The 12,836-nt window shown below is 40.1% G+C and overlaps 1 protein-coding gene across 1 annotated transcript in view; it reads left to right on the forward strand.

The window, feature by feature from the left end:
- Positions 1-2,910, forward strand: part of LOC129101680 (transducin-like enhancer protein 4) — a 38,499-nt gene extending 35,589 nt beyond the window's left edge. The window contains 3 exon segments of the mRNA XM_054611583.1: positions 1,016-1,166; positions 2,360-2,436; positions 2,655-2,910. Coding sequence (XP_054467558.1) covers positions 1,016-1,166; positions 2,360-2,436; positions 2,655-2,762 — 336 coding nt within the window. The 3' untranslated portion in view covers positions 2,763-2,910.
- The last annotated feature ends 9,926 nt before the right edge of the window (positions 2,911-12,836 follow it).

Raw genomic sequence — 12,836 nt, forward strand, 5'->3', positions numbered from 1 at the left:
TGAGAATTGACTAAATCATTCACCCACCGCATTTCATGATGCGTAATCGCTGCTGGCAGGATGTGTTGCATACTTAATTTGGTTTTATAAACTGAAAGAAAGCCATCAGTTTTGACAGATTAGTATGAAATGCTGATGATGGCGTAGAAAAGCGCAGCCAGCGGACGTTTGCCAGCATCCATAGATATGTTAATATCAGTGGCCGCCCCCGCAGACAAACACAGTCTTCTTCATGCACTGAAAAAATTCAAGAGTAGACTAGAGACCATCTTGTAATGGTATCACATAAGCCGCAATGCCAAATCGGCAGAGTGGTGGTCCTTTTGCCAACTTCCTTTCCCCTGACTTCCGGCACCCTCAGACCAAACTGTCTTTATTTTAATCCCAACTACCCACCTGTAAAATGAAGTGACGGCATCTTGCAAGGTTGTGACGCTACCAATGTTAGCCGTAGAAATAGAATAGGAGTTGAACCCGCATTAAACTGTTTTCTGTGGTCATTTGACTGGTACAAAGAAAATTACAATTTTTGTTAGTGGTTAAAGTGACAACACACAACGGTAGTGCAGTAAAGTGTTGCCGCAGGTTGCCTGGAATATAGCGGTCTCAGCTCTGAAGACGGATGGCCAGCTAGTTAGCTAAGTAGCTTGTCTATCTCCAGATAACATAAGTCGGTTAAGTTCATGTGGAAGTTAGCCAGCCACAACTGTGGCAATGGCAACAATACACATGAACATGTCCACCACTTTCCGTCCATCCTGCTACGTTGATTTGAATGGGAATGCCCTATCTACTGCTATTCTATTTTCTATTGTGTGGACAAAAATCTGTCCACAGAAATATAAAAACCTGGCAGAGTACTCAAAACCCCCTCTGTGGTACTTACTGCTACATGAGGTATGTCAAGCACCATGATGACACACACACAGACTCACAAGGTGTATAATAACAGAGTATGTGTTATATTTATATACACTATAAGAGGTATAACTACCTCAAATGTGTTTTGTTGCAGATCTTCTCTCTGGGATACTGTCCAACGGGCGAGTGGCTGGCAGTTGGGATGGAGAACAATAACGTGGAGGTTCTGCACGTCACCAAACCTGACAAGTACCAGCTCCACCTGCACGAGAGCTGTGTGCTCTCACTCAGATTTGCCCACTGTGGTAAGAATCACAAACATGTTCCTATCAGTGTTTTATGAAAAGGGATTAGGGGAAGGGAAATTGACTCGTTGATCAAATTCTGTGTCAATCGATGATAACTGTAACTTTAGCATAACGTGGAGAGATATATTTGTAGAAGGTTAACAATGCTACATAGTGAGTAAAGGATATGAGAATGTGATTAAATGTGTCAGCTTTATATAGGAGACGTGATTACAAAATGATAAATGTACATGAAGGTGATTTTCGGAGGAAGCATTGTAAAGCCAGAAATCATAATGGACCGAGAAAATACACGCCAATTATGACTTTTTAGTAATTAAGATTAAGACTTCTGGGCAAGCTGGAATCAGCCAACATGCACCAGCTGGACATTGTCACTACTTACTGTTTAAAATGTCTAATATGACAATGTCCCAAAATTTTCATTACGACTAACTAGTTTTATTCTTTTTGTCAGTACTGTATTGTTGATAATTAATGTAGAAACATGCTTATGTTTAGAAAATCTCTACATTTTAATCATTTTGGGGTTTATTTAGGTATAACGGAAAAAACAAGTGTAGTTATTAATCACAACAATGCTGCCCATACTGTCTTGATATTTGGTATTTAGTATTGGTATATGAGCACTATATGCTGGTATTGTATTTATCCCACTAAAGGCCTTTCAGCACCTTTCACACAGGATGCTGTTTGCGCTGCCAAAAGTTCGCCACTCGCTGAACGCAGCTACACACAGAGAGTTTTTCATCGCGGAACGGACATTTTTAAAACTTACATTATAGTGTACAGCAACATGGATCTATTGTCCGAATCAAGACAATAAACTTTATTACTCCTTTTAACCTTGACAAAGGCCGCGCAGACAAGATCCACTCCTTGTGTTCTTACTTAAACAATAAAAACCCTAGAACTATAACATGTTTGCCGGAGGGAACTCAAATTCACTCAAAGCATTCCACTTAAAGGATAGTGAAATAGCTAAATAAGTGCCCCAACCGTCATAAATTCGCACCAATGCTGGTATGAATAGTTTTGATGCATTTATTCGCAAGTGTGCATATTTGTGTCATTCATTCGTCACAACCCCCTGCTGTTTGCGCCAGTCGTTTTAATGATATATTTACTGTCATATGAGTTAGCGGCTATTTATTTGGCCCTTCCTAATGTTGTTTTGTCGTCCTCTGCAGGCAAGTGGTTTGTGAGCACAGGGAAAGACAATCTGCTCAACGCATGGAGAACCCCGTATGGAGCCAGCATATTCCAGGTAAGTGTGTGGAAGAATGTACTGCAAAACAGAAATAAAGGCCATTTACAGTGCAAATGTACTCTGTACATATACAATATTGCAGAACTGGACAAGTGAAATGAGTCATGCACCTGTCCGTCACGCATATGGCCTTCGTCCCGCTCTTTGCTTTTTTTTTTTCTTAGTACTCAAGTGCGCTTTTCACATTTTCATGCCACTTTTGTTCCCCTCAACAGTCGAAGGAGTCGTCCTCCGTGCTGAGCTGCGACATCTCCATAGACGACAAGTACATCGTGACGGGCTCGGGAGATAAGAAGGCGACTGTCTACGAAGTCAACTACTAGGAGGTGGAGGCCACGCTTTCAAGCCAGGCACTCAGCAGCGTCTCCTCCACCTGTGTACAGTTTTTAATGTGTATAAAACGGATTTGAGTGGAACCAACCAAACCAAACTGAGTCTTTCTTGGACCTTTCTAGCTGGTCGTGGATCAAAACAAACAAGCAGAACCAAGCACAGAGAGTATTTTTTTTGTTCACACTGAGTGTCTTTTTTTGTTGTTGTGAGGATGTCCGTGTGCACTGAGTCTGGAGAGGCTGCTGTTGTTAGGTTGGCCAGATAACATTCCTTTTACACCTTAAGACCTCTTTTTTGTGTTTATTTATCTTGCACGGACAAGCAGCTACAACACAAGCGCCGTTGTGCTTGGTGCGAACCTGAAAGCTTTTAAAGAAATTGAGGACGCACCGTTCCACGAAGACACCAGAGTTTTTTCTTTTAGAATTTGGCTTAAAAATCCGAAAGATACTTAGGCAAGAAAATGGGCAACACTCGAGAGGGTTACCATAAGGTTAATGTAAATATCACGGGGGAGGGTTCTCTGCAAAACCTTGAACAACCTTGTTTAACTTCCTGACATACTGCCCATATAGGGGTGTAGAGTTAATTTACATAGATGCACTCAACAAGTATTCATTTTTTTCCATAAGAGCTTCCTGTGGGTACTTGCATCATTTTTTTGTTGTTTTATTTGCACAGCTTTTATTAATGTGACATCTAAATGCAGTATTGCCATTTTATTTTATATTTTGGTTCCACCTCTTTCTCACTGCTCTTCTTGGCAAGACCAGCCCTGCATAGCTGGTTGAGGCAGGGAGACAATTGGTTGAGGTTAGGCATTGACCAGCCCATTGGTCAGGACATAGGACCCAAACAAATCAGATTACCAGTACCTCGGCGAGCACAGATGGTCTTGCCGAGAAAAGCAGTGTGATTCATAATAATGCGTACGTTCCCCCTCAAGCGCCAGTTTTGGACCACGTGTCAGTTTCCACTTGTTACATTCAAAGTGTCTTTTCCAAATGAACTTCCATCTTCACAGGAAGTTCAGGTTTAGGAAACCACTTAAGCTTTGGTTAGGTTTAGGAAATCGCGCTTGGTTTACATGCAGTTGGTATTTGAGGAGTTGGGAGTGAGCCTGGGTTGTAATACCTCATACTCAATTTACCTTTTTTTCGTTTTATATGTTTTTGTCTTTTTGTTGCTATGTTTTTCCAAAATCAGAAAAATCAGCATTCCACGTGTGAAAAACATCATATTTTTATTTCATTCCAAAGGCATGCTGAATATAGAGATTAAACAAACTACATGTTTCCTTAAAATGCAGCTCTAAATTACCTTTTGATATTTATTCTCTACCTGTTGCGTTCCATCACTGTTTTTATTTATTTACTGTCATATTTCTGAGTGAGGTGTGAGCTCAGTCTCTGTGTGAATGTGGGAAAATGTGTGTGTGTGTGTGTATTTGTGTGTGTGTGTATATTTGTGTGTGTTGACCATGTGGGCTTGAACCAACAAACTAACAAGATTGCCCTCAGAGCCCTCGCTTACTACTGCGTGACCTTTGAACTTGGTTCCACCTCCACAGTTGAGACTCCTCCAGACGCTCGCTGGATTCTCTGTGTGGTAGATTTCAGTGAAAACTTTATTGGTGTTAGGAGGTCAAACAGCCCTCCATTTCCTGCCTGGATTTTTTTTGTTTGGACCTTTGGACCCACAAAAAAAAAAACTTGGTCATCGACTTTAACGTGATTTCTCTTGGGATTTACTTCTGTTGGCTTGTAGAAAACAACACAGTGCCTTTATGCTTCTGCGCTTCTGACCCGTCCCCACTGAGTGTTCAGCTGCACCGAGAGGAAAGGTGATGGATTTTTAAAAATGACATTTAACAATGGATTTTATTAAAAGAAGAAAAAAAAAAAAAGAATTCAGTCCTGAGCAAATGAACACTTACGGTTACCCTGATGGTCCATTCCGGTTTGTATCAATTGTCTGTTGTCCGCTCAGAAGTAATCAGGACCAAACTCCTCTTTGTGTCGCACGTGAAATTCACATGGCTGCTGCTGCTTCTTCATTCTGATTGTTTGAAGCACTATGCAAGCCACTAAACAGAAGCTTTTGAAGCAACGATATTCTCCATTGCATTTTCTTTTCACTTTCAAGCTTTGTTTTTGTTCTTGTTGGACATCGAAAAAAACAGCGCATCAGCAGTCATTGGCAGAGATACAATTCCCTGCTAAATCCTGTGATCTAACCCAGGTGTCTCCAACCTTTTGTTTTCTCTCAAAACTAATTTGACCAAATAAAAAATGGCCGAGAGCTACTCATAGTACATCGCCAATACATCGCCTATAGCAGACATAGTTTCGGACTTTTATTGTCCTTTATCAGCGTTTTAGCCACTGAAACGTTTCCCTCTGTTTTCCTCTGTTACAATGTTTTGTAAGGATGTGCGCCACTAAACAAAGCCTCTGCATTCTTCTTCCGTTTGGTAAATAGACACTGTACTGTCTTTTAATTGTTCTTGATTTCAGCTCTTTACATTCTCAGTTCGTATACAAATAGCAGCCTGAAAAGTCCCCTTGAAAAGTTGCAGTGAACTTTGGTGAAGCAGCGCTCGACTTTACATCTTTTAACAACTGACATACTCGCACCGCAAATGAGACACACGGTATCACACTGGCGTAACTTGCTTAGTTGACAGCCACTTGGCAAATATATATTTTGTGTCTAAAGGGGGCGGGATGTCTGCAAAGTTGATCGTATAAAGTTTGAGCGAGCCACTCAGAAGCAGGGGTAGCACTCGAGCAACTGTTAGCACTCGGCCTAGTGGTTGCGCTCGAGCTACTTGTTGGAGACCCCTGCGTCCTGACCTAAGCAACCACTTGATAACTTTATAACTAAACTTATCTATCCGGAGGCTCATTCTTTTAACATAATCATTGCACTTTCTGGTTAACTGCTCGCTGTAACCCTCGTGGGATTCACCATTTTGCATCATTTATTTTAGACTGATATATGTCTAAAATATCCATTGTGTTGTTATTTTAATCCCAGAAGTTGCAAATTTGAGCTTTAACTTCAAGTTTTGAGTGCTAAACGACATCCCCAACCCGCAAATCAAGACGGAACAGAAGGCAGCAGTGAACAGAGAGGTTTTCAGATTTAGCTGATAGTGGTTTTACCTCTCTGGTTTTCTTTTTTAAACTGATGAAGAGCACAGTGCTCATAGAATTATTCTGCCTGACAACTAACTACCTGTCTGAGTATTTCACTGTAAGGTCTTAATAGATAGATATAGATATTTAAATTGGACAAAGATCAGTTTCTGAGCACGCCCTTCTTCAGTGAAATGCCAAGGAGAGCATATTTAAAGATAACGTCTTAACAATATTAATAGTTTTTTGTGTGTGGCAGACAGATCTGTATTTGAGGAGAGGAAACTACTGATAATCACCTCACTGATGTGAATGTAAAGGGGCCTTTTTGCAGCAAAGCCAACCATTGAGAGAAAAGGTCCACTGTGTTTGATACCTGTGGGACCCTATGTAAGATATTACACTGTACTGACTTATTTATTTGTAATTTATTTGACGGACACAGTGACACTGTACATTCTGAAGGACCTCCCATGATGTTGGTTTTTTTTTTTTCACAGTGTTCGCCTTATTCTTCTCTTTTCTTTCTAAATCTGAGACATTTCTGTGTTTGTCAGCTCGACGCTTTCAAATTAAAATGACGATTCGTTGCTGAGCTGCGTTTTTCTGCTCTTGAATAAATCATACAATCTGTACTGGGTACCTGCTGTGCAACCTACGCCCTCATTAATAGTGGAAAAAAATACAGAGCACACTTTGGTTATACCCAGACTGTATGTCAAGAGTCAAACCTCAATGTCTCATCTGATTGCTACAAGTTAGCTGGCTAACATGACCTGATATCGACGTGATGTCACGTGCACTAATGATGTGTAGAGCGTTTAGCTTGACTGAACTCTTGAAGGTGTTATACATTGACTGTAAACATGTAAAAATTTGAGCATCCAGTGGAAAGAACCTTTATGTTGCTAGTTTTTTCTTTCCTATTCAATACGAAATGCCTTTGCTCTCTTTTTTTTTTAGTCTGTGATTGATTTTATTAAATTATTGTGTGGACTATTTTGTCTGAGACTTTCTGAGAAGTTCTGCAACAATAGTACTTTGTCCAGATGTTGAAGAAGTATATCCAGTGGAGGAAGAAGTACTCAGATATTTTACTTAAGTAAAAGTAACAATGGCACAAATGGTATAAATACATAAGTCAAATCATTCAAAACGTTACTTAAGTAAAAGTACAAAGGTCTAAGCATCAAAATATACTTAAAGTGCTCCTAATGCAGAATGGCCCATTAAAGAATCATATGTATATTCTTATATTTAATTATAATTATTGAGGCATCAATGTGTAAACATTACTTTAATGTTGCAGCTGGTAAAGACGGGTCTACTTTTTAAAGTATTTTACATACAGCTGGGCAACTTGAAAATTTCCCCTGGGTTTTAATAAAGTCTCATCTTAACCTTTCATAATAATCCTACTTTATTTGTTGATTATATTTTGTATTATTATTAATATTCATGGTATTTGATCGTATACCAAAAATGAAAGTGGATTGCAGGTGTGATGGACTTATGACACACGTTAACCTACAGTCAGTGACAGCAGATTCTTTCCTTCCTCCAAAAAAGTATTAAATGTTCATAATAACAAAACACTTAACTTTTCAGCTAGTTTCCACATATTTCATTCCTCAATTCACACATTTGTGCATGGCAACCTGTTACTGGACTCATTAACATCCTGACAGTTTTCTGTGCATGCCTAGGGCATTAATATTCTAATGCTTTCCCTGACAATTTAATACAACTACCCCACATTACACTAGCTTCGTCCTGCTGGCTGCCAGCCACAACAGACTTTCCCTTTTGCATTAAAGGTTGCAAACTTTCTGCCCTTGAAAGAAACTTGCAGCTCTGTCTTGTGGCAAAACAACCAGAGCAAGACCTTTAACTTTAGTTTGTCCTTTTTGATTTGTTTACTTCTCAGCTGTGAACTTACCACCAAAGCTACTGACACAGCCTTCTCTAAAGCTGCTACTTTTTAACTTTTGAACCTGCCTCTGAATCCTCGCTCAGCTTGAACAGAAAGCAGATGCTTCAATGCAACGTATCAACTTTATACCTCCTAATGCTATCAAGTTCAATTCAATGAATTGGCAGTTTTTTAAGCATTTTTACACATTGTATTGTTTATTTTTCTTTTAATATGATCCCCATTAGATGCCATGAAGGTAGCAACTACACTCTTAGAAATAAAAGTGCTAACTAGGACCATGTTGGGTTCTTTGGCTTGTCACCATAGGAGAACCATTTTTGGTTTCTTGTAGAACTTTTTATAAATGTTCTACTTTGAACCCTTTCAGAGAGTTCTACACAGAACCCATTGTAAAGGGTTATACCTAGAACCACCTGTAAAAACGTTCAACCCAGAACACCCTATGAGAGGTTCTATCCAGAGCCTTTCTTCCTTCTATGAATGCTAGCAAGAACCCGCCTTGGGGGTTTTACTGACAATCCTTTTATATTCCAAGCGTTTCATCTAGAACCCACCCAGAGGATTCTACCAAGATCCCCTCTCGGTTCCTGGGGTTTAGTCTAAAACCACCCAGCTGATTCCACCAACAATCCTCTCTTATTCTAAGGGTTTCATGTAGAACCACTCAGGGGTTTCTACAGACAACCCTTTTACATTCCAAGGGTTTGTCTACATTCACTATCACAAGCCTGTATTTGAGGATGCTATGATCAACACTAATATAACAATAATTAGCACAATTAATCGTCCATGTCCTCTTTAAAGTATAGGGTGAAAAACGTTTTTGCCGAAAAAAACTTTGGATTTTGCCTCATAGCTGTGCAGCAGGCATACTCCACCTCCATATTAAGTGAGCTGAGAAACAAGGGTTTCAAGTGTTTCAGTGTGGCATTTTAGTGCAAGCTGACAGGTCAACGCAGCATCTGTCTAACCTCCCCATTGTGAACGTGCTGCGTTCACGTCGAGCACAGCGCCGGACTGTTGAAGTGGATTAAGTGATGTAAGTGAGGTCTGTGGAGGAGTACGCACCACCATTACAGTGAATGATACTCCTGTTACAGCTCTCCAACCGGCACTTCAAACAACCAAAAGTGGGAGAGAAGGAGGAAAGGTGGGGATGCAATGTGGGAATGAGCCAACCCTACTTCAACATTTTATATCGAGAGCACTTGCGGCTTGCAAATTGCCCACTTTCCTAACAGACATAGAAGTTGGATTAAACAAACAGGCCACACAATAGCAAGGTGGCTTTAGAACGCGTTGCATCGCTTTGATGGAAGATTTTGGCTCGCAAAGCTGCAAAGATTGTAATTTACTTTCTCACAGAGACGGCTCACTCAGATGTTAAAAGTAGGTATGTTTGTGACCACCGCTGTCCGAAATCCTTCATGACCATGTTGGCGACCTCACGGTCTGCTGGCATAATGTTTGCAAAGTGTCACTTTACAGAACCATTACAATACTCTACCTAAATTCAGAGCACTGTGAGAATCGCTCTTAATGAATTCACTCTCAGAGCTCTGACAGCACACTTTGGAGTCTCCTGAAGAGGATTGTAGTTGAAACAGAGCGAATATAGCGTACACAGCCCTGTAGCAGCTCCGTGAGGCTGGAGACTCTTGCAAAGCGTTGCTTTGAGCTTATTGCTAATGTCATGACAATGCTAACACAGATTGACCATGTTTGTTTTCTAGTTAAGCCTGTTAGCATTCTGACGTTTGAGAATTAGCACAAAGTTCAGCTGAGGCTGTTGGGACTGTTATTAGTTTTGCATCTATTCTACCATGTTGTACAGAATAAAACACTAAGAGGAAGCGTGAGTCATTTACATTTTCACGTTTTTTGCATCTACCACCATAGTTCTCCTACACGCTGGGCACACGGGAGAAGTTTCAGTTGGTTTCAATCTGCAACCTAACCGGCAGATGACGCAAAATACCACACAGTGCACCTTTAACCAGATTAATGTGCTGTACAGAGTTTAGGGTTCACCAAATGTCTTAAAATTCATCCTGAAGGAAACATAAATTCCTTGACAACATTTCATGGCAATCTTTCCAATAGTTACTTAAACATTTAATTGAGGTTGAGGTTGGTGAATAACACGATTGCTTTCCAGTAGCTACTGTGCTTTGATCATAAAAAACCTCAGCTGAATTTATAATCATTGGTCATTCTTTTGATGGGATACACAAAACCCAAGGAGACAGCGGCGGATGTGCTGCTGAGTATCGTTACTCTTTTATTCCCTTTAGAAGTCACATCGTGCACAAAAGGGACAAAGGGACAAGGAATGCTAGGATTTTTTTTCACTTGAATAATGAACGTAGATGAATCGCTATAACATCTGACCGCCGGTAACGGGTGGCTTTTATTCTCCCATGGTACACTGCTGGCAACTTAAAAACTTCTACCAAGTATAGGGCATTACCTTAACCCAGGATCACAAATCTAATAAAATAATAGAAATTGAAGGCTAATATGCAGCCACGAGGTTTTTCTTTTGCACATAGAGGAGCTGCAAAACAATAACTCAACGTGGCAATTTTATAACACGGCATCAGAATAGAACAGTTTTGCTGTAGCATTTTGTCCACTCTATGAACTTTTTCACATTAGTGGAACAGAAAGGATGAAAGTTAATTTCTGTCTATAAAGGATATAAAAAAAAATGATGCTACGAGTGCTTCAAAAAATAAATTAATGTTTCTTGCGACAGTGGTAGGATGAGACCTATGAAAGGGAATTCATGTGAATAGAGATTTGTTCCCCTGTTGCAGGCCAGGGACAGTTTATGCCGTGTTCAGGATGTTCTTCAGTGTGTTTTTGATGGGATTATATCACAGCCATAAGGCTCATAGTATTCTCTTTTACGGCCTTGTACAGCATCTGAACTCACAGAACTCCCTGTCGTGTGTCACTTACCAAAATCTCCTCCCATTCCTCACCTTGCCAGTCTCATCATACCTGTGAGAGAGAGGAAGAATGGACGATGGTACATAGGAAGAAGCACGTCCATCAGTTTACGTGGTGGAGTATATTTGACAGTGAGCCTGTAATGAGATGAAAGAGGAGCTTTGTACTTTTCGAGCAATTCAAAGGGACATTTCTCACAATAACCGATGCTGCTAACAATTTCCTGCCTTATTACAGGCCGGACTAATGATTAATTCATGTGCCCACCGCCTTAACGAGGTTGTGCCCCTTAGTGGGCGGGAGGGGGGCGGGGGGGCACTCTGCTGTGCTTTGATATTCTACATTCAAGCCTGTGTCACACATTAATGACTTCTATGAGCTGTGAAACGAGCATCATTATCTCTTTTCGAAAAAGGGAAGGGTGAGAGATTTAGAGAGATTTCAGCTCAGCTTGTATAAAGACAAGGTCGGAATCGGGTCACCGTGTAGTGAGTTTGTATGTGTGAGTGACTGAGTGACACTTACATTGCACCCTGTTTCTAAAGGGAGAAGATGGAGGATGTAGCTTTACTGTGTACGGTTCAACTCAAACAGCAACTAATGCTGTTGAAACCGGTTACACTAAATAAAATTTAACCTACAGTAAACCTTGTGTTTTGTCTCTCTAAATTGGGTTAAAGGGCTACTTTACTGATTTTACATTGCAATCAAGCAGTTATGGGACTTGCGCGAGGCTTAGATATCTTCACTTTTAGTCAGTAGCAGGGGTCAAGCTCCAAGAAAAGCTGGATCCTAGATTTTTCCAAAATACAAGTGGGCAGCGTCAATCACTAGAGCCTTCCTTACTGGTAAATGTCTTTTCAAACTCCGCACCATAGAAATAGAACAGGAGTATAACCTTTTTAATATCTGGGGAAATAACCATTGTTATTTCCCCAGATATTAAAAAGCTCCCTCCATAGCTGTACTCCCCATGATGAGTTAACTGACCAAAATATGTAAAACTGATGGAGTGCCCCTTTAACTTGAATTCATCTTAAGACTAAAAGTGGATATTGTTTAAAATTCCTCCATAACAGATTTTAACTTCTTTTGATATTTGAGGAATATAGACATCATTTCTATATCCCCTTTTTTTCATTTAACAACCCCAAAATATGTCTTAACACAAGCATGATGCAAGATTGACAACAAAATATTAATAAAATACTATAATAAAAATGTAAAAAAACACTCCTGCATAATCCTGTAAAGTGACCTTGTGGCTTGACCCGATGAATTCCCCCCCCCCCCGAATTTCAGCACCAAATTATCTTATTTTCCTACTTTTTCATCCAACCCTGGTGTGCCTTTTAACCACTTTACTGCACTTCACTCCGTAGCATTAAAATATGTCATTTTTTTTCATTTTTTATACTTCCATCTGTTCTGTCACTTCAGCGCGCCGCAGCAGTGAGAAGGGCTCAAGGGTCACAGCAAAGTAGAGAGAGCTGGATGAGTGAGAGGGTTCAAGTTCTCACAGAGAGTGGAGGATTGTGTATTTCCTAAGAAAACAGGAGCAGCCATTTGAGTGGAGGTCATGGACATTTCTATGCATGCCGACAGAATGGGTGGAGGCGTTGGAGGAGAAAGGCCTCTTAAAACTAAATGAACTAAAAGCTCTTGGTTTGAATGCTCTTCAGCCTATACTCTGCCAAAAGTACTCTAGCTCAAATAAAGCACTGGGGTCAGAAGGGATGTGTTTTGAAGCTTTTAGGCTAACTTTGATTCCCACTTAAAAACAACTTTAGATCCCATTTCTAAAAAACGAGACAAGGCCTCTTCTCTGTGTCTGTTTCAGTGTTGCTGTATGTTACAGTCAAATAGAGGTGTTTCTACTACACGTTTTTTTAAAGAGAATTGTGATTGAACGTGTATGGCTTTATTCCTAAGGTTAAAACTGCGGCTAAAAGATATGCCTTTGGGTCAAAAATAATAATAATGCCGTCAAAAAATAGTGTTGCTAAAGAATATATGTCTTTTATATGGAAAGC

This window comes from Anoplopoma fimbria, chromosome 13 (genome assembly GCF_027596085.1).
Source record: "Anoplopoma fimbria isolate UVic2021 breed Golden Eagle Sablefish chromosome 13, Afim_UVic_2022, whole genome shotgun sequence".
Lineage (NCBI taxonomy): Eukaryota > Metazoa > Chordata > Actinopteri > Perciformes > Anoplopomatidae > Anoplopoma > Anoplopoma fimbria.